Raw genomic sequence first — 19,418 nt, forward strand, 5'->3', positions numbered from 1 at the left:
TTTCTTCTCCGGCCCAGCCCAGAACACAGGAAAGGGAAGCACAGAGGGGCTTCCATTGCATAAGTAGGGAACAGTGCTAACACTTAAACGTAAATCATCAACTGGCAAGCGGACACTGCAGCGTTATGCTGTCTAGATCTCCCTGGGTTCACTGGAGGTCACGGGATGGAAGCAGGAACAGGAGTACAATGCCAAGATGCCCTGTTCAGCTTCCCTGGGAACCCCTGAGCTAGACCACAGAGGCAACAGAGCTGAGTGAACACTGAGCTATGCACTGCCCAGGTAAGCTGCAAGCCAACAGCAGCACCTGCAGAACCAAGTCACCCACCCTCAGGAAGCTCACAGGATTCACGTGACCAAAAACTGCCCAAACCACTGGGGAATTATTTTAAAAGACACCCTGCACGCCCCCTACATCTGTCCAAGCACAGGATAATTCAAGAATTTTGCTTCAACTGCAACCTTACTTAAGATTCCATTTAAACATTAGCCCAGGCGAGCTGGCCATGGCTGGGTTCTCCTTTAAGTATCTCAAGCCCCAATCAAGGCAGTTGTCAGAGTCTTGTGTATATATGTCATCTGCTAATTCTGATCATGTCTAAGAGTTCATTTCAAATCCACCCACATTTAAGCCAAGGTGTGGTTGGTGGCCAATCCTTGCCTAGCAAGAGGACTAGGTGCACGGCGGGGCGAGGGGGCAGCCACAGGAAGCCACAAGCAGTGCTGTGCAAAGGTGCCAAAACTGGTAAGAACCAGCTGGCTCCGGAGGGAGGAGAGGAGGGCGTGGCCACCAGCTGCTGGCACATGTGTCTGCCAAGCAGTCCAGGCTGCTGACATCAACTGTAATGTTGCAGCCCTGAGCTGACTCACCGGCTAGCTTTCTCAAAAAAGGAAGTGAGGAGAGATAAGTCAGGCGGCCCCACCATTATAGGAGAAGATTGTGCTGTTGGAAATGCCTTGGGTTTTCGTAAACTTCACTCAATGAGACCTATTAGGAAGCCTTTCCCACAAAAAAACCTTTGGACAATTCTAATCATGAAAAAAGGTTGCAAGAATCATAAGCTTGCCTTAAGACAAGATAGAAGTATGCAACTATATAAAAGGAGGTCTTGTGCATTTCAAGTTTGCAAGGCACCTGTGTACTTAAGCTATGTACAGACACTTACTGTACAGTAGCTTTGACCCTTTATTTAGGGTACATTAATCTTACAGTATTTATCCACCCAACCCCAGACTGAGATACTGGTCCAAGGGGCCTTCAGTAGCTGCCAGTAAGTTATTTTAATGGCTGTCTTGAAGTTAACAACTGTTATAATGAAATAGCCTACCTGGTGCTAAATAAAACCTTTAGAATGTTTTTTTAAAAAGTATGGAGGATAGAAAATAATTTCACGGGAAATGCATGACCTTGAAATAAGAAGGCTCAAGCCGACCTTTGTGACTCAAGTTTTCTGAACGTCCCAAATTTGATTAAATTAGTGTTGTTTAGTAAAATCATTAATTGGATTCATGCCACTAGAATTAGACTATACATGGTACACAATGCCACAGGTACAAAAGGGGACCCTGAAACTACTTCCCCCTCACTAAACCCTGACTTTAGCTTCTCCGTACCTACCCCCCCCCAGTGTTAACTGTTACCAATTCCCCGTGTATTCTTCCAGACATTGTCTAAACTTATACCAGTTGGTAGGTACATATATTCTCCACCCCACTCCAGACCTTCTCTTTCATGTTTTACAATTTTTTTTTTACAATATGGGGTTAAGGTATACAAACACACTGTCCTGTACCTTGCCCGTTTTTGTTTAAAAACACTTCTTGAGGTTAGCACATAAAGAGCTGACTCACTGTTTTTGATGAGTGTATACTGTTACACTGTATAGATGTTCCACAGCTTACATAACCAGTTTTCTATTGAAGGGCATTTGCTTCCACTCTTGTTATTAATGAGGGACACTACAATGAATACTTATACTTGCATCACTCTGCACACATGTGGGATGTATATAAGGATATATGTAGGATGGGGTCAGGAAGGGAAGGATTGGGAGTTCGGGATTAGCAGATGCAAGCTATTATACAGAGAATGGATAAACAACAAGGTTCTACTGTATAGCACAGAGAACTGTATTCAGTATCCTGTGATAAACCATAATGGAAAAGAATATGAAAAATAATGTGTGTATATATATATGTATAATTGAATTACTTTGCTGTACAGTAGAAATTAACACAACATTGTAAGCCAGCTATACTTCAATAAAATAATTTTTTTTAAAAAACAATATATGTAGGGCTTCCCTGGTGGCGCAGTGGTTAAGAATCCGCCTGCCAATGCAGGGGACACGGGTTTGAGCCCTGGTCCGGGAAGATCCCACATGCCGTGGAGCAACTAAGCCCCTGCGCCACAACTACTGAGCCTGGGCTCTAGAGCCCGCAAGCCACAACTACTGAGTCCGCATGACTAGAGCCCGTGCTCCACAACAAGAGAAGCCACCGCAATGAGAAGCCCAAGCACCGCAACGAAGAATAGCCCCCGCTCGCTGCAACTAGAGAAAGCCTGCGTGCAGCAACGAAGACCCAATGCAGCCAAAAACAAAAATAAGTTAAATAAATTTAAAAAAAGAATATATGTAGGACGTACTCCTAAGAGTGGAATGTCCATGGTCAATGGACACGTCCTTAGGTAGAAGATGCCAGATGGCCCTCGGAAGGGGCAGGGCTGATGTACACACCCATTGGTGTACACACCCTTATTCCCTTCACAGTACAAGAATGGTGTCATACCTTTCCCTCTTTGCCAGTCTAAAAGGTTAAAGTTGTATCTCAGTGTAGGTTTCAATTTGAATTTTTCTTATTTGAGCAAGGTAAAAAATAAATAAATAAATAAAAATCTGTATACCTTTAAGAACCTTCAGTGTTTCTTTTCTGTACACTGTCTTGTTCACAGACTGCCCATTTTGCTTTTGGATGGTTGGTTTCTTAATTAATTTGCAAAAGCTCTTCATTATTAAAGGAAATTAACCCTATATTGCAAACAACTTTCCCAGTTATTATTTTGTCTTTGATTTACATATGGTGTTTTCTGGCTTGTATATATATTGTTAAGTAGTTGAATCTTTCTTGTATGCCTTCTGTGTTTTATATCATTCTCAGAAGAGCCTTACTTATTGTTGTGGTTATAAAAATAAAAACTTTCCTCCATCTTTTTCCCTAGTACTTTTTTCCCTAAGCCAATTTAATGGTTGGTCATTCCAGCCTGCCCCCTGACTCAGCCCAACTGTGGATAAATCAAAGTTCCTTCTGTAAAAAAAAAAAAAAAATTAATGAGGAATTCAGTAGTGACAGCTGTCTCTCCTAAGGAACTGGTGAGGAATAAGCGATTAAAATGTTGAAATTAACTAGTGTACAATAAAACCTACTGCCGACTGAGATACAATTCCTTATCAGTAAGTGTACGTACTTTTGGAACTTGGGTTATAACAGATGAACAGACAGTCTCACAAACACAGGGTGGAGAAGCTAGGCCAAAACTGAAAGGTATTAAGCTTCGTCTGAATATAAGTTTTGGCTTTAAAATAAAAATAAAATATGATATCCAGCACTGGTAATTGATTGAGAAAATAAGCTTCTTTTCACAATACTGATTCTGATTTCCTTCCAATGCACATTTTGAGAAAGCCAATAAGGGTGTGGATTAAAGGGGTAGAAAATGTCATCAACTGATAGACGCAGACTTTTCTGAATGTTGAGACACTGTGTCTCAGGAAAAAAAGAAAAGCCCACTGCAAGTCCTCTATGAGGCAGTCTCACAGAATGTATTCTAAAGTTTGGCTCACATACGCATCCCTCCTATAAAACGGCCAGCATCCTGAGAGATGATTCCTGTTGTGTTTTCGCTTTGTGTGTGTGTGTTTTCTTTTCTTTTTTTTCTTTTTTATACTATTTTGAAAGGTTACTTTCCATTTACTGTTATTACAAAATATTGGATATATTCCCCATATTGTACAATGCAACCTTGAGCCTATCTTATACCCAATAGTTTGTACCTCCCATTTCCCACCCTTATATTGCCCCCACATTGGTAACGACTAGTTGTTGTTGTTGTTTTTGCGGCATGCGGGCCTCTCACTGTTGTGGCCTCTCCCGTTGTGGAGCACAGGCTCGGGACGCGCAGGCCCAGCGGCCATGGCTCACCGGTCCAGCCGCTCCGCGGCATGTGGGATCTTCCCGGACCGGGGCACGAACCTGTGTCCCCTGCATCGGCAGGCGGACTCTCAACCACTGCGCCACCAGGGAAGCCCTGTTGTTTTTTTTTTAACATCTTTATTGGAGTATAATTGCTTTACAATACTGTGTTAGCTTCTACTGTATAACAAAGTGAATCAGCTATCATATACGTATATCCCCATATCCCCTCCCTCTTGCGTCTCCCTCCCACCCTCCCTATCCCACCCCTCTAGGTGGTCACAAAGCACCAAGCTGACCTCCCTGTACTATGCGGCTGCTTCCCACTAGCCATCTATTTTACATTTGGTAGTATATATAAGTCCATGACACTCTCTCACTTTGTCCCAGCTTACCCTTCCCCCTCCCCATATCCTCAAGTCCATTCTCTACATCTGTGTCTTTATTCCTGTCCTGCCCCTAGGTTCTTCAGAACTGTTTGTTTTTTTTTTTAGATTTCATATATGTTAGCATACGATATTTGTTTTTCTCTTTCTGACTTACTTCACTCTGTATGACAGTCTCTAGGTCCATCCACCTCACTACAAATAACTCAATTTCATTTCTTTTTATGGCTGAGTAGCATTCCATTGTATATATGTGCCACATCTTCTTTTCCATTCATCTGTTGATGGACACTTAGGTTTCTTCCATGTCTTGGCTACAGTAAATAGAGCTGCAATGAACATTGTGGTACATGACTATTTTTGAATTATGGTTTTCTCAGGGTATGCCCAGTAGTGGGATTGCTGGGTCATATGGTAGTTCTATTTTTGGTTTTTTAAGGAACCTCCATACCGTTTTCCCTGGTGGCTGTATCAATTTACATTCCCACCAGCAGTGCAAGAGGGTTCCCTTTTCTCCACACCCTTTCCAGCATTTACTGTTTGTAGATATTTTGATGATGGCCATTCTGACTGGGGTGAGGTGATACCTCATTGTGGTTTTGATTTGCATTTCTCTAATGATTAGTGATGTTAAGCATCCTTTCATGTGGGTAACGACTAGTTTGTTCTCTATATCTGTGAGTCTGCTTCTTTTTTGTTATATTCACTAGTTTGTTGTATGTTTTAGATTCCACATATAAGTGATATCATACAGTATTTGTCTTTCTCTGTCTAACTTATTTCACTAAGCATAATACTCTCCAAGTCTATCCATGTTGCTGCAAATGGCAAAAATTTGTTCTTTTTTATGGCTGAGTAGTATTCCAATGTATATAGTGTGTGTTTTCATTTAGTATATCCAGTGCCTGGTACAGGGCTTGAAACAAAATGGGTGTTCCATTAATGAATGATAAATAAATGCTTGTGTTAAACTGTCTCATCTTTAAAGGCTACTAAAAAACACAAAAAGCATGTGTAAGTCTGTGTGTGTTGGGGAGGGAGGGTATATCAATCCCAAGATCCCAAGAATCTGTTTCCCAGACTTTTCCCCCAATAACCTGTACTCTTCAAGCTCAACTACCATATTTCATTAATTCTACGGTGGATATTTCTTTTCACATTTTAACATCTCTGAAATAGGGATGTATCTAACAACTATAATTAGCAATGTTTTTATTGCTTTCTTAGTGGTACCTATAACAACGGTACATACATGGTTGCCGTGGCATTCAACGAAATACAGAAATATATCTTAATTCTAATACTGACCTATATCTCACAGGGCCATGAAGCTTGCTAGATAAAAGCAGATGCAAAGCACCCAATGTGTTTGGGACACAATAGATACTTAGCAAACACTGGTCCCCTTTCTCCTTAATCTCCTTTCACAGAAAGTAGAGTGGTATTGCCCTTGAGTCAAAAAAGGAGAGTGTAGAGTTCAAATTCCAACCTGGAAAACAGTAAGATTCACTGAGCCCCCCTAGTAGATGTCAAGTGCAGGACTGAACATCTACAATCATTACCTCTACTATGTACACTCTATCTCACCAGATGCTTACAAGACGGCTACGATTTCAAGAAGTAGGGAATTCCCTGGCGGTCCAGCGGTTAGGACTTGGTGCTTTCACTGCTGTGGGCCCAGGTTCGATCCCTGGTCAGGGAACTAAGATCTTGCATGCCGCATATTGTGTCCAAAAAAAAAAAAGGAAATATATATATCTCTGTTCTTATTTTCTAGGTATATTTTGGTGGGTCGCATACCCCTGCCTTTCGACGCTATCTTACAATTCCTCGCGCACACTTCTATTATACATTTGCTTATCCCACTGAATTGTCATTATTTGCACGTGTCTCCATCTCAGTGAGTGAGCTATTGAAAGGCACACACCTTTCTTCTTTACACAGTACCAGGAACACAGCTGGCGCTCGACAAAAGATTGTTGACTAACTGAATGAAACCTTGGAGTGTGATAACAAGTAGAACGGCCTGAAATGTCATTAAAAGTCTAAAGGCTTATTCATAGACATGGCTCCTTTGTACACAATAACCACCTAAAACACAAGCATCACTCAATGTTCGGGCCTACTGTGTGTCAGCAATGCCTTTACAATGTCCCCTTCTCACCACCTCACAAGTTCCCCAGAGCCCACAGTCACACCCTGCAAATTAAGTAACTTGACCTGAAATGACCTTCCACACAGTGGTCACACAGAAGTCAGGGGCTCGACACATGTGAGTTTAGCTAACATCTTAAGGCCTTAGGACAATAATCCCTGTTTTCTAAGAGATGATCAACTGGCAAGTTAAAGACAGATTTGAAAAGCCAAAAAGTCAACAGCTAAAGGTACAGCTGGTATTTGCCTCCACTCACCCTCGCTATATTAAATTTCTGAAAAGAGCTGGTCTCAGTCACACTGTAGATAAAGACAGCTGCATCCTGCAGCTGGTAAGAAAAAAAAAAAAAAATCACGTAGTTCCCTTTGCAGCGAAAGCAGTGGTACCGTCCTCGCAAATAGAATGCCCACTGCTCGCCTCACTGGTAGATTCTCCCTGTTGATTGTACAGAGCAAAACCACTCAATCTCCAACACAGAGTCCACTATAGTTGAGAGAGAGAGAAAACTCTGTCCCTGGGATGTAGGTTTCCTATGTGGTTTCTGGAAAGGATTAAGAATCTCTAACAAAGAATCATTCTACTACCATAGAAGTTAACCACAACAATACTGGCTTCAGAGCCACTGGTTGGTACATTACAGTGTAGTTTTAATCTAGCTAATCGAAGGAGGGCAGGGGGGATGAGCTACCCAAACCCCCTGCCTGATCAACACCAACTCTTTTCATTTATGAATCTCTGGTCAAAGCAGGAAGCTAAAGTAACACTTTATATTATTTTAAATGACTGTGGTTGTTTTTAATATGATCATTTCTTTTTATGGAAGTGTAGTTGATTTACAATGTTGTGTTAGTCTCTGGTGTACAGCAAAGTGATTCAGTTATACGTAGATATATTCTTTCTCATATTCTTTTCCATTATGGCTTATTACAGGATATTGAATATAGTTCCCTGTGCTATACAGTAGGACCTTGTTGTTTATCATTTTTAAATGTACCTAAAATTCCTTTTGCCTCCCTTTCTCAAAATGAAACTATAAAGGAATGCTGGAAAATTCAAATCACCACGACTTCCAAACCTAGCCAGTAAGCATCACTTTCATTACCTCATTTTTTTTACATCCCACAGTTCAACAAGCTGTTATCTGATTTAATTCTGAAAAGCACTTGAACTCCCATTTTAAATAGAAAACTCTGAGTCAGAGAAATCATTTGCCCAAGGTTTCCTAGAGAGAAAAACTCAAGTCCAAGGTGAGGGGGAAAAGAAAAGAAAATGACAGTACTGGGTAAGCCTATTTGAATATACAAAGTCCCCCCCCACAAAAAAAAAAGAAAAGAAAGTAAGGAAACCTAGAAATCCAGTTGCTCAATTTCATGTCCTTTTTCTGACAGCCCTTGAGAGCAGACCTGTCTACACACACACCATCACCTTTGTTTCTTCACTAGAGAAAACATCCCTGCCAGCCTAGGAACGCTCACTCAGCCAGTAAGGAATAAACATCTACAACTACTAGAATTTCCAGTTCTTGGGCACTGAACGCAGATGGCAACTCTCGTGCTCAACCATCTACCTGTCAAGCAGTCTTGGACTTGGCTGTCCCTTCCCATCCGACACTGAGCAACCCTTGGCGTTCAGGATTTAAAGGATCCACCATGTGAGTTGGAGCTGGTCAGGAACATTCTTCCACCTCTCTTGCCGCTAGAGCCTGGGAATAACTGCAATGATTCATGGTAAACATTCACCAAGAGCTTTCTGTGGGTCACACTGACCTAATTTCACAACAACTCAAAGGACAGGCACTAAGGGTGCTCCCATTTTCTCAGGAAAAAACTGAGGCAGAGAGGTCAAGTAACTGACCATTGAGTCCCCAGTGTGCTATGCTGCCTGGACAGGAATTTAACCCGGCACACATCTCCACACTGACATCCCGATTTGCAGCCTTCATGTCGATAAACTGTACATCCACCAATTCCCTCCTCCCTCCCTCCTGGGTTTACTCCCTTAGATTAAACATTGATATGTATACGTTTCTTCCCTTCAATGGTAAGCTCCCCTGACAGCAATGACTCTGTCCTCCTTGTCTTTGCATTGCCCAAAGTCCTTGGTATAATATTGCACACGTAATTCGTTATGTAATATAGATTTAAAAATAAAATCACATTCCCCTCCTTTGCTATTTATTTAGCAGGGGAAACTTAAACCCACGCAAGAAAGTACTGAAAGAAAAATAACTATCAAGCTTAGGTTCTACTTTCCAGCTCACCTTCAAAAACAAAGGGCAGATAATGCAATTTATTTTAGTCAGCGGGCATTTTCCAGATGAAGAAAAACAGTTTACTGCCGGAAACCTATACTGCGTATTATTTAGGCCAAAGAAAAATGATCTCAGGCAGAGATGGGGAATGAAGAACAACAGAAAATATCAGTGAGCAGGTGGGTCATGTGGACCTTGACTGTGTAAAACCGTAATGATTGTGCCTTTGGGAGGTTTAAGAAATGTGTAGTGTTAAAACGTATGACAACAAAAACACAATACCAGAGAAGGAATAGGATTAAAGTCTTTTAAGGCTGCTGTGTGGTCTGAAAAGTAGTCGAAAATACACACTTATAAAATGGCTCATAATTTAAGTAGGCATGTTGTAACCTCTGGGGTATCCATTAAAAGTAAAGAAAAAATGTGTAACTAAGAAGTTAAGAGGAAAAGTAGAATAATAAAGAAATGTTTTATGAACAAGAAAGGAAAGGGGGAAGAGAACAGATAGGACGAATACAAAACAAATAATAAGATGGCCAAATACACGGGTAATTACGTTAACAATGTAACCACACTGAAATTCTCTAGTTAAATGACAAAAACTGTCAGAATAGATTTTTTAAAAGCTTGAATATATGCTCCTTACAAAAGACTTTCTTGAAATAAAGCCACAGAAAAGAATCAAAGTAAAAGGACGGAAAAAAAGAGAGAACATAAAATTTGGAAGGCTGTGTTAGGTTTTTGTTTTGTTTTGTTTTTTAAAGAGTTTCGGCAAAGTCCCAGTAACTTCTAAACTATTGTCCCACTGCTTTACTGCTTCTCCCAAAAGCTCATGACCAGGAAGGAAAGAATTCAGACGATTCTGGAAGGCTGGGTTCAGTTTTGATGTTGAACTTGAAAGAAGAGCAAACTGAAAAACCCAGCTCATACCTCAGAGAAGGAAAGAGTCGGGGAGGTCAATGAATATGTGAAACTGTGATAAATCCAGACAACTGAATATTATTTGGTGCTTAAAAAAAATGAGCATTCAAGTCATAAACAGACACAGAGGAAGCTTAAATGCATATGAATGAGTGAAAAAAGCCAACCTGAAAAGGCTACACACTCTATGATTCCAACTATATGACATTCTGAAAAAGGCAAAACTAAGAGACAAGGAAAAGGTTAGTGGTTGATGTGGGAGAGAGGTGGGTAATGGGGAAGAGAGAAATAGGGAAAGCATAGAGGATTTTTTAAGCAGTAAAAGTATTCTGTATGATAGTATAGTGATGGACATATGTCATTATACATTTGTCCAAATCCATAGCACATGTACGACACCAAGAGTGAACCCTATGGTAAACTATGGACTTTGGGTAATTATGTGTCAATGCAGGTTCACTCTTGGTAAAACTGTACTATTCTGGTGAGTGAGATTGATAACGGGTGAGCCTGTGCATGTGTGAGGGGAGGGGTTGAGCCTGTGCATGTGTGAGGGGAGGGAGTATACAGGAAACTCTGTAACATCCCTCTCAATTTTGTTTTAAACCTAAACCTGCTCTAAAAACTTGTTTAAAAAAAATGCAAAGAACAGTACACCAAAAAGTAAATTTTACTGTATAATTTGTTATCCATAAAATTTTTTTTAAAGTAAGACTCTGGATGTGTTTAACTCAAAAATGGCTAATAGGCCACCATGGTTAATAATGGACCAGCTGTCCCTGAGAGAGGTAACTAAAGGGAACACTGGGGCTAATCCTTCGAGTGGAACATAACATAGGTGTTCTCAGGCTCATGAATAGGAAAAAACATTAACCATTTTAAACACACACACGGAGTCATTTTTGCATATTATGAGCCCATTAACTCCTGGGGCAAAGTCTCAAATTGTCAGCAGTACCACCGTACACGCAGAATACAGGTCCACTAGAAAATGGAAACTAGGTCTCAATTATGCCCCCTGCGTTTTGATTCTCTTGTTTGACTCCACAAATCTCAGAGATAAACTATAAGCAAACTGTGCAATCAATAATAGCTGGCAGCCAGAAATCCATGCTCGTTGGCTGCTAAAATTAGGGCAAGAGCTGGGTCCACAACACTGCCAGACAATGATGGACAGGATTAAAACATGGAACAAGAAGCTTAATACTGCCTTCTCAGCCTCCATCCTAACATGCAGGCTACACCAGAACCAAGAAGAAGGCTACAAGATATCTTGATGTCACTGTTTCTTACAAAATAAACAACAAAAAATAGATACTAGAATCTTTTGTATATGGAGGAGATAAGAGGAAGGAAGAAACTAAAAGGAACAAGAGCTTGGCACTTGGGGACTAAGGGTTTTGGTCTCTTATTCATTGACCCAGTGATTTTTGCTATAATCACTCTCCCTGATGTGTAGTCTCCTCCATGGAGTCTGCACCTTTGGCCCACTTTTCCCAGCACCTAGGACAGTGCCTGGAATAAAGTGTGCTCCATAAACATTGATGAAACTCAATGGTACTATAAGAGAAACATATCAACGTCATTTGGTATAGACAATATTCTACCACCATCATTACCACCATTAAGAAGTACCTGAAAGACTAGGCCCAAATTCTAAGTGATTGCTGAGTGTACACAGAGAGAGGAGACAGATCTGCAGAACCCGAAAGTAAAGTAAGTTTTAGGCAAATATGACCCAACATAGCAAACCTCAGCCAGTCCTCAAGGAAGAATGGATGGCGCGTAAACCACTGTCTGCTTCTCCTCAATTAAAAGGAGGATGGTTCCGTCTTTTAATTCAGCACAGTAAAACAAAGCCCTACCTATCTTTCCTCGTGGGCCTTTTCAGCTGTCATTTAAAAAAATGTTTTAAACCACAAAAGTAATGTTTTCATTATAGAAAATAATTTTTAAAAAATCACGTCTAATTCAACCACCTAGATTTAATAATATTAACATGTATGCATTTTCCTATGTTTATATTTGTTTTTTCTAATGAGAAACCTTTGAACCTTTAACAATACATCACGAACCCTTAACAATACATCATGATCATCCTTCCACCTTATTAAATATTCCATTGAACCGACATCAATTACATTTTCTCTTTTTGGAGGAACATCGCATCGATTAATTTTCTCTTTTTTGGAGGCATTATCAAGGCGATCCAGTGGCTTATTCTCAAGCATCTAAATCCTTCTTCAAATCTACTGCTCGCCCTAGCAGTTCTTTCCTTAAAGCCAGCACTCCAAGGAAGCACGATAATGTTTTTTTTGTTTTGTTTTTTTTTTTGCGGTACGCGGGCCTCTCACTGCTGTGGCCTCTCCCGTTGCGGAGCACAGGCTCCGGACGCGCAGGCTCAGCGGCCATGGGCTCACGGGCCCAGCCGCTCCGCGGCATGTGGGATCTTCCCGGCCCGGGGCACGAACCCGTGTCCCCTGCATCGGCAGGCGGACTCTCAACCACTGCACCACCAGGGAAGCCCCACAATAATGTTTTGCCTCTTGAGTCCCTTTGTTTGAACTGCAGCCATTTTACTCAAATGGGGGCCAAGCATCTCTCCTTTCCCCAAATCCAACTACTCAAAGCCTCGTTTTAGTTGTGAACCATACTTAATTGAGATCATTTCGCAGAAAGTCACAAGACACTGGTGTGTACCTTTGAATAATTACCCCCGACTCTATTAGTAAATCTCTTTTCTGAAATTCCACATTTCAAAAAAGTTAAAAATACACCAGGGGCTTTAAAGACTACCTTTAAAGTCAATTAGCACCGATGAACTTTTATCTAGTCACTTAGATAAAAGATCCACCTGATGAATGTTTATTTCAATAATGAAGAAACACTACACTGTTAGTATAGAAAGATAAAGGCACTTGGACTTCTTAAATGTATAAAACTGAGTCCCTTGATATACAACTGTGGTACAGAATGATAGTAGATTAGAGTGGACAGGGGGAAAATCTCTCCCTTGCACTTTTAGGTAATGAGTTTGGACCACTGGAAAAGAACACAGGCTGAATTGCCTTTTAAATTTTAAGCAGGTTTTATCAAGGCCCAAGGGCAGCGTTTTTCCTTTGGGAACACGTTACAAAACTTCAATCGAAGTCTAAGAAATATGATTCAATAGCCAAATTTGTATTTAATTCACGGCCTTTCAGGGAAGCACCTTATGATTAAGGAAAGGCTAAGTAAAATAAGTTGCATCATGACCATAACTACAATTTACAGAACACCTTCAATGTGTCAGGCATTTTATATACTTTATTTCCAGTCTTAATTAACCCTATAAACCTGGCTTACAACGGAGAGAACAGAGGCAGAGAAAGTTGAAGTAACGTACCCTTGGTCACCCAGCTAGTAAGTGTCAGAGCCAGGATGCCTATGCTGTGCTGTCTGACTCCAAAGACAGGGCTCTTGGACCAACGATTATAAATAAATCACACTCCGGGGTCCCCTCAGTTTCATCTGAGGCACTGATTGGACAAGCCCAAGAAGAAATATCAATCCTATTACTAAATACTGCCAGTACCACCTGCATCCTTGGGGGTACTCAGGAGTAAGACAGAGCGTTCTTAAACCACATCACAGAAAATATAGTCCGGAAGGGAAAGGGAACAGAAAAAAGTCTTCCTTCTTGCTTTTGTTCAAAATGTGTTATGCAACATGAAACTGTAAATTGGGTAACAAGGAATAGATCTAGCCATACAGTCTGATGACAGAATCCACTCCAAAGGCAAAGATTCTCAAGTTTGCACATTAGAATCACTTGGAGAGCTTTTAAAAATACTGATTCCTAAAAATACTGGTTCCTAGTCCTGTCCCTAGAGATTCTACAGTGACTGGTCTACAGTGGGGTCCAAATATCAAAATTTTTAAAAAGTTCTCTAGATGATTAATGGAAAACCATTGAGAAGTACTGCCCTAGAAGAGGGGTGTGTGTGTGTGTGTGAGTGAGACAGAGAGACAGAACCTAGACACCGACTCTCAGTTCTTTCTCCTTATTACATATACCTGGTAAAGTCTGGAGCACAGGGACCTAAAGGTTAGTGGGAAAGACAGACAATCCGGGCTGCATTACCTGGGCTGTATCTTCCATCAGGCCACGGATCTTCTCCACGACATCGTTGCGCCGGTGCTGGCGCAGGGCGCTAATTAACTGGGCCAGGCTGGCCTCGGGGCCCCGGATGGTCCAGTGCTGCAGTGCTGCGTAGGCCCGCTCGTGGTCCGCCGTGTACCCGTTGGAGAAAGCGGCCACCTCCCTCTCGCTGGCATTGCACAGAAGCTGATAGATATCCTTCCACTGGCTTCCCACTTGGGCTGCTACAAGCTTCAGGATGTCAATACCTATACCAGACACAAAATAAAATAAAACACAAATACAGATATGTGAGGTCTTTACAGAAGGCCAGTCTGTTTTAATGAACTTAAAGAAGCACGCTTTCCCATGGCTCTCGTCCGTCAAAGGGATGCAGGGCCTCCTACTGCACATGCAGGCCATCCTGGAGACTAGTTAGGTACCCTCCTGCAAATGTCACTTCCAGAACGTGGAACCAGAGGAGCAACCTGGAAGAAAAATAAATCGCCCCTAAACAATATTTTGAAAGTCAAACCCAAACAAAGTACTCAGAGTGATTCCTTTATCGCTGCTAAAAACTGGAACCAAATAAACTAGAGACTCTCAGATGAAAAAAGTGGCGACTTTATAAAATCTAGAAAAGGTAAGCCACAGGTTCAAACTGCAGTGGAGTTTATCCAGCAGGGTCTGGGTAATGGGTGGTGAGGGTCTGGCTATGGTGTCTTGTATATCAACTGATGAAATTCCCAACTGATCCAGCCCAATGGGGGCATTCCTTCAGAACTTCTAACTTCCCATGCTCTAAAATCCTACGCTCAAGAGGCAACTTTCTGATCTATTAGTCAGTCTCCTAAAGTTGACTTGCACAGTTATAATGAAGACAACAGCAAAATGACAATATACTAACACTAGCTATTATATTCCAGGTATTATGTGAAGGCATTCGCTCATTAACATTCCAACTGCCCGGGTAAGAAAACAAAACAAAACAAAACAGAAGAGTCAGGCAACTTGCCCAATATCACAAAGGTAGGCGCGTTGGGTTTTGAACCCAACTCACTGGATAACGTTATAAATGGAGTCATTCTGGCTCATCAGTTACTTGTAAACTCAATCAGCATGGGTCTGTAGTCCCCAGATCCGATGAACAGAGGGTGAAAATGCCAAAATCAAATCTTGGGATTTGACAACTCAGGATAAGCGCCTGGCACCGACCCTCTGTGAGGTGGGGTTTTCCCTGAGTGGCACACTTTGGTGTCTTCCTCTTTAAGGTACCGTCTCTCTGCAATTACGTATTGGCTTTTCCCAAATTTATCCATGGAGTGTATATATAACCCCACAGTAAGGGCTCTGGTAGGTATCACAACAGGTGAATGAGTCTTCTGAATCAATACCACCGTATCTTTGAATGAGGCCATACTCACAAACCCAGATACCAGAGTTATTATAGTTAACAATGTCTTGGCTAACTACAGCTAACAAAGAGGATACACAATGGAATACTATTCAGCCATAAAAAAGAATGAAATAGGGACTTCCCTGGTGGTGCAGTGGATAAGACTCCGAGCTCCCAGTGGAGGGGGTCCGGGTTTGATCCCTGGTTAAGGAACTAGATCCCCCATGCATGCTGCAACTAAGAGTTCACAAGCCACAATTAAGGAGCTGGTGAGCCGTGACTAAGGAGCCCGAGAGCTGCAACTAAGGAGCCCGTCTGCCGCAACTAAGACCCGGTGCAGCCAAATATAAAAAAAAAAAAAGAATGAAATAGTGTTATTTGAGCAACATGGGTGGGCCTAGAGATTATCATACTAAGTGAAGTGAGACAGAGAAGACAAATACCATGTGATACCACTTATATGTGGAATCTAAAATATGACACAAATGAACTTATTTACAAAACAGAAACAGACTCACAGATGTGGAAAACAAACTTATGGTTACCAAAGGGGAAAGGGAGTGAGGGAGGAATAAATTAGGAGTTTTGGATTAGCAGACACAAACTACTATATATAAAATAGATAAACAACAACGTCCTACTGTATAGCACAGGGAACTATATTCAATATCTTATAATAAACTATAATGGAAAAGAATCTGAAAAAGAATATATATGTGTATAACTGAATCACTTTGCTATACACCAGAAACTAACACAACACTGTAAATCAACTACACTTCAATTTAAAAGGAAAGTTGAAAAAAAAGTCTTTAAAACATTTACTACTCAAAAAAAACAACAACAACAAAAAAAAAACAGGGGGGTATTCCCTGGCGGTCCAATGGTTAGGACTCTGTGCTTCTACTGCAAGGAGTACGGGTTCGATCCCTGGTCGGGGAACTAAGATCCCACAGGCCACGGGGTGAGGCCAAAAAAAAAAAAAAAAAAAATGAAGTCAAGTTCCCAAGTGAAACTTGGGGAAGAAGGCAAAAAAAGAGAAAAGGAGCTTACTGTGATGGTTAATTGAATTTTTCAATTAACTAGAGGTTAGTTGGGCGGGAAAGAAAAAAACCTTTTTTGCTCCAATCAGTTGTTGGGGAAAATATTTATAAAATGAGCTATCAACTTTTGCCTGAGAAAAGAGCAATAACAATTCCCGAAGTTTCCTTGTAAATGGAGGAATTTGTGGTTCCTCCATGGAAACCCTTCCTCTGCCACGCAATCCCATTGAAGCAGATGACTTGGAAGACTTGCGTGTACATCCTGAGCCAACCCCCTGAAAATGGTTTCGGAAAGTAAGTTCCTAGTAGCAGGCTGCTTTCTTGTCAACTGTAAAATCAGAATGCCACAGATTGAGACCCGACTGTACTTCCCACACTATTTTCCCCAGCCGTGTGAAATACACTTGAACCCGCTGCTTTTCAGTTTTCATAGCAATGTTCAGCCAGATACAGAGCTTCTGATTTCAAGCAGACAGACACCTCAAAAAACAACATATCTTATTTAAAACCCCACAGGTAACTTTCAGAAGCAAGCCAGCTCTTGGTGGTTGGTGTGGTCGATTCTTCCAAACAAACACCAAAAGGCTTCTTAGCCCCCGAATCTTAATTTAGATCAAGTTAATGAAGGCCCACAGTGTCTTACATGGAAACATGACTGTTTTCTTGTATGTGGGCCCTTTGCTCAAATCTTAGTAGTGCCAGTGACAGTGCGGCTTTGGGCAAACCACTAACTGTCATGCTCATTTCCTCATTTGTACAATGCAGATACTCGGTGTGGTCCCTGGGGATGAGCTGATTAACATTTTCTATAGAGTGGATTTATTTTTGGAAGTACCCCATCATTATAAATGTTCCATACACTGGGCACTACAACTTAAGACTAAATGCATTTCTGAAGGAAACACACAGGCTTTATAGAGTAATTACAGAGTTTAAAAGGCTTACGCTTAACAATAGCTCCTTCTTCCAAAAGCCAGTATTTATACTTTTTTTCTGCCACAAAATTAAAAAAAAAAAGGAAAACATGAAGAATGGGTGCAATGAGATTTTCCCTCAACTAAAATTGACTGGAGGCTAAATTTTAGGTCCACGAATCAGGTTTCACCTTATTCTTTTACTATGGAAACATGGAGTCAACTTTTGTGAACCAGCCTGGATCGACAAGGTTCCTCACCACCGGCCCCTCCCCCTTCGGAGCTGATAAATACAAAGACAACCACTACCTCCGGAGACCCCAGCCTCTCCGCCCAGCACAGGATCACAAACAGCAGGAGGAGGGAAGACCAGTCTGAACTAGCCCACGGCTTTGGTGTGCCCTGCCCCCGACCCCACTATCGCCACCAAAGGGAAAAGAAACACCTGCGGAATATTTCAAGAGTATTTGTTGGGCAGCCACTGTGTGTGTTAACTTTGTTTGCTGGACTGAAAGCCCTTGGGAGATTTTCAGACAAAGAGTTTAGCACCAAGAAAATGAAGTCACACTGATGAAGTACAAAATCTGATGGGATCTGAAAGTGCTCTTCGTTTAGAAAACAAGTTTCAGGCAACACTAAACAATACAACTATAGGGCAAAGCAGTAGAATGATTAAACTAAATTGAGAGAGCTACCGTTGGGGAGCGAGGGGGGGGTACGGTAGCTGTCCCCTACTGGATAGGTGCACAGAGGGGACTTCAAAGGTATTCCTGAGGTTCAATTTCCTAAGCTGGATGGTGGGGAAATGGGTCTTGTTTTTATTTTATTATTGTATTTGATATTTATGTTATTATTCCTTTTAAAGCTACATACATATATATAACACACATATATAAATATATTTGCATATACTTCATATCTATGCATACTATGATGTGGGATACATAATTTTTTTAATGTTTAATTTTATTGGTGAGGAATCTCATGTAGAAAGGTTAGTGACTAGTTCAAGGTTGCCCAGCTAGTTAGTGGTACCTCTGTTGGGGTTAATAGGGAATATGGTATCGCAGAGGAACATTGCTATTCGCTGGAATGATTCTCCTAGGGCACAGTCCACATATGAATGCACTCGGCATAGACCATGGTGTGTGTACTTCTTCCTGGCCTGTTATTACTGACCAAGCAGATGCCTGGAAAGTTTTTCTTTAGGGCTAGCAAGTGTAGCTCTTTCCTTTAAAACTATGGTACCCTTTTTTTTTTTTTAAAAAAAAAAAGGAAGTTTCAGCAAGCTTTTTCTGTACAGGGCAAGAATAAGTATTTTAGGCTTTAAGAACCATACAGTCTCTGTTGCAAGTTCTCAACTCTGTTGTTAGGTGACAGCGGCCATAAGCAGTACAAATGAGCCCACGTGCCAAAGTTCTCCAACTCCTGAAACTGTAGCAATTTAAAGAGACCACAGCTAGACTGTCAAACGGCAGAAAGATTTAGAAAAGCATTGTTAAAGAAACACAAACACACACAAAGCCCCCAAAATGAAAGTTCCTACCCCAATGATCAATCTCAATGTGAAATGCTAGTAAAATAGAGACCAAATCTCTGCGTGGCCCGGTGCTCTGGTCACCTGTCCATCAGCGTTCCGACAATTTTCATCTAGAATGGAGACAGTCACCATGTGTTGAATTAATCTAACTTGTTTAGCGTGATGCCAAAAATCTCTTTTTTCTTAGGTTGAAAAGCAATACAACCGTCAACCCACAGGAGTCCTGATTGATAGGCAACGAGCTTAGCTTCGCTTTTCTTGTGATGGCAGGTCCTGGAGCTCTGGAGAACGGCTGAAGTTTCCAAAGAAGTCATGACGCAGCCCAGCCCTATAAACCAGGGGCTGTACTTGCCAGGGGCTGTGTATGAGAAGGTGGTTCTGGCACCAGGGAAATGGCTTGTGACTCTGAAGGTGCAGGTAGTAGAAAGATCATAAACTTGCTAATCCCAAGATACAGTTTCAAACTCCATGACTTGTTAGTTGTGTGACATGGGGCAAATG

At 41.3% G+C, this 19,418-nt stretch overlaps 1 protein-coding gene across 1 annotated transcript in view; it reads right to left on the reverse strand.

Annotated features, from left to right (window-relative positions):
• The window catches only part of TNFRSF21 (TNF receptor superfamily member 21), a 65,028-nt gene that overhangs the window by 11,440 nt on the left and 34,170 nt on the right, over positions 1 to 19,418 (reverse strand). The window contains exon 4 of the mRNA XM_082847534.1: positions 14,028 to 14,293. Coding sequence (XP_082703660.1) covers positions 14,028 to 14,293 — 266 coding nt within the window. The remainder of the gene's footprint in view (positions 1 to 14,027; positions 14,294 to 19,418) is intronic.

Source organism: Leucopleurus acutus, assembly GCF_964270905.1.
Source record: "Leucopleurus acutus genome assembly, chromosome: 10".
Lineage (NCBI taxonomy): Eukaryota > Metazoa > Chordata > Mammalia > Artiodactyla > Delphinidae > Leucopleurus > Leucopleurus acutus.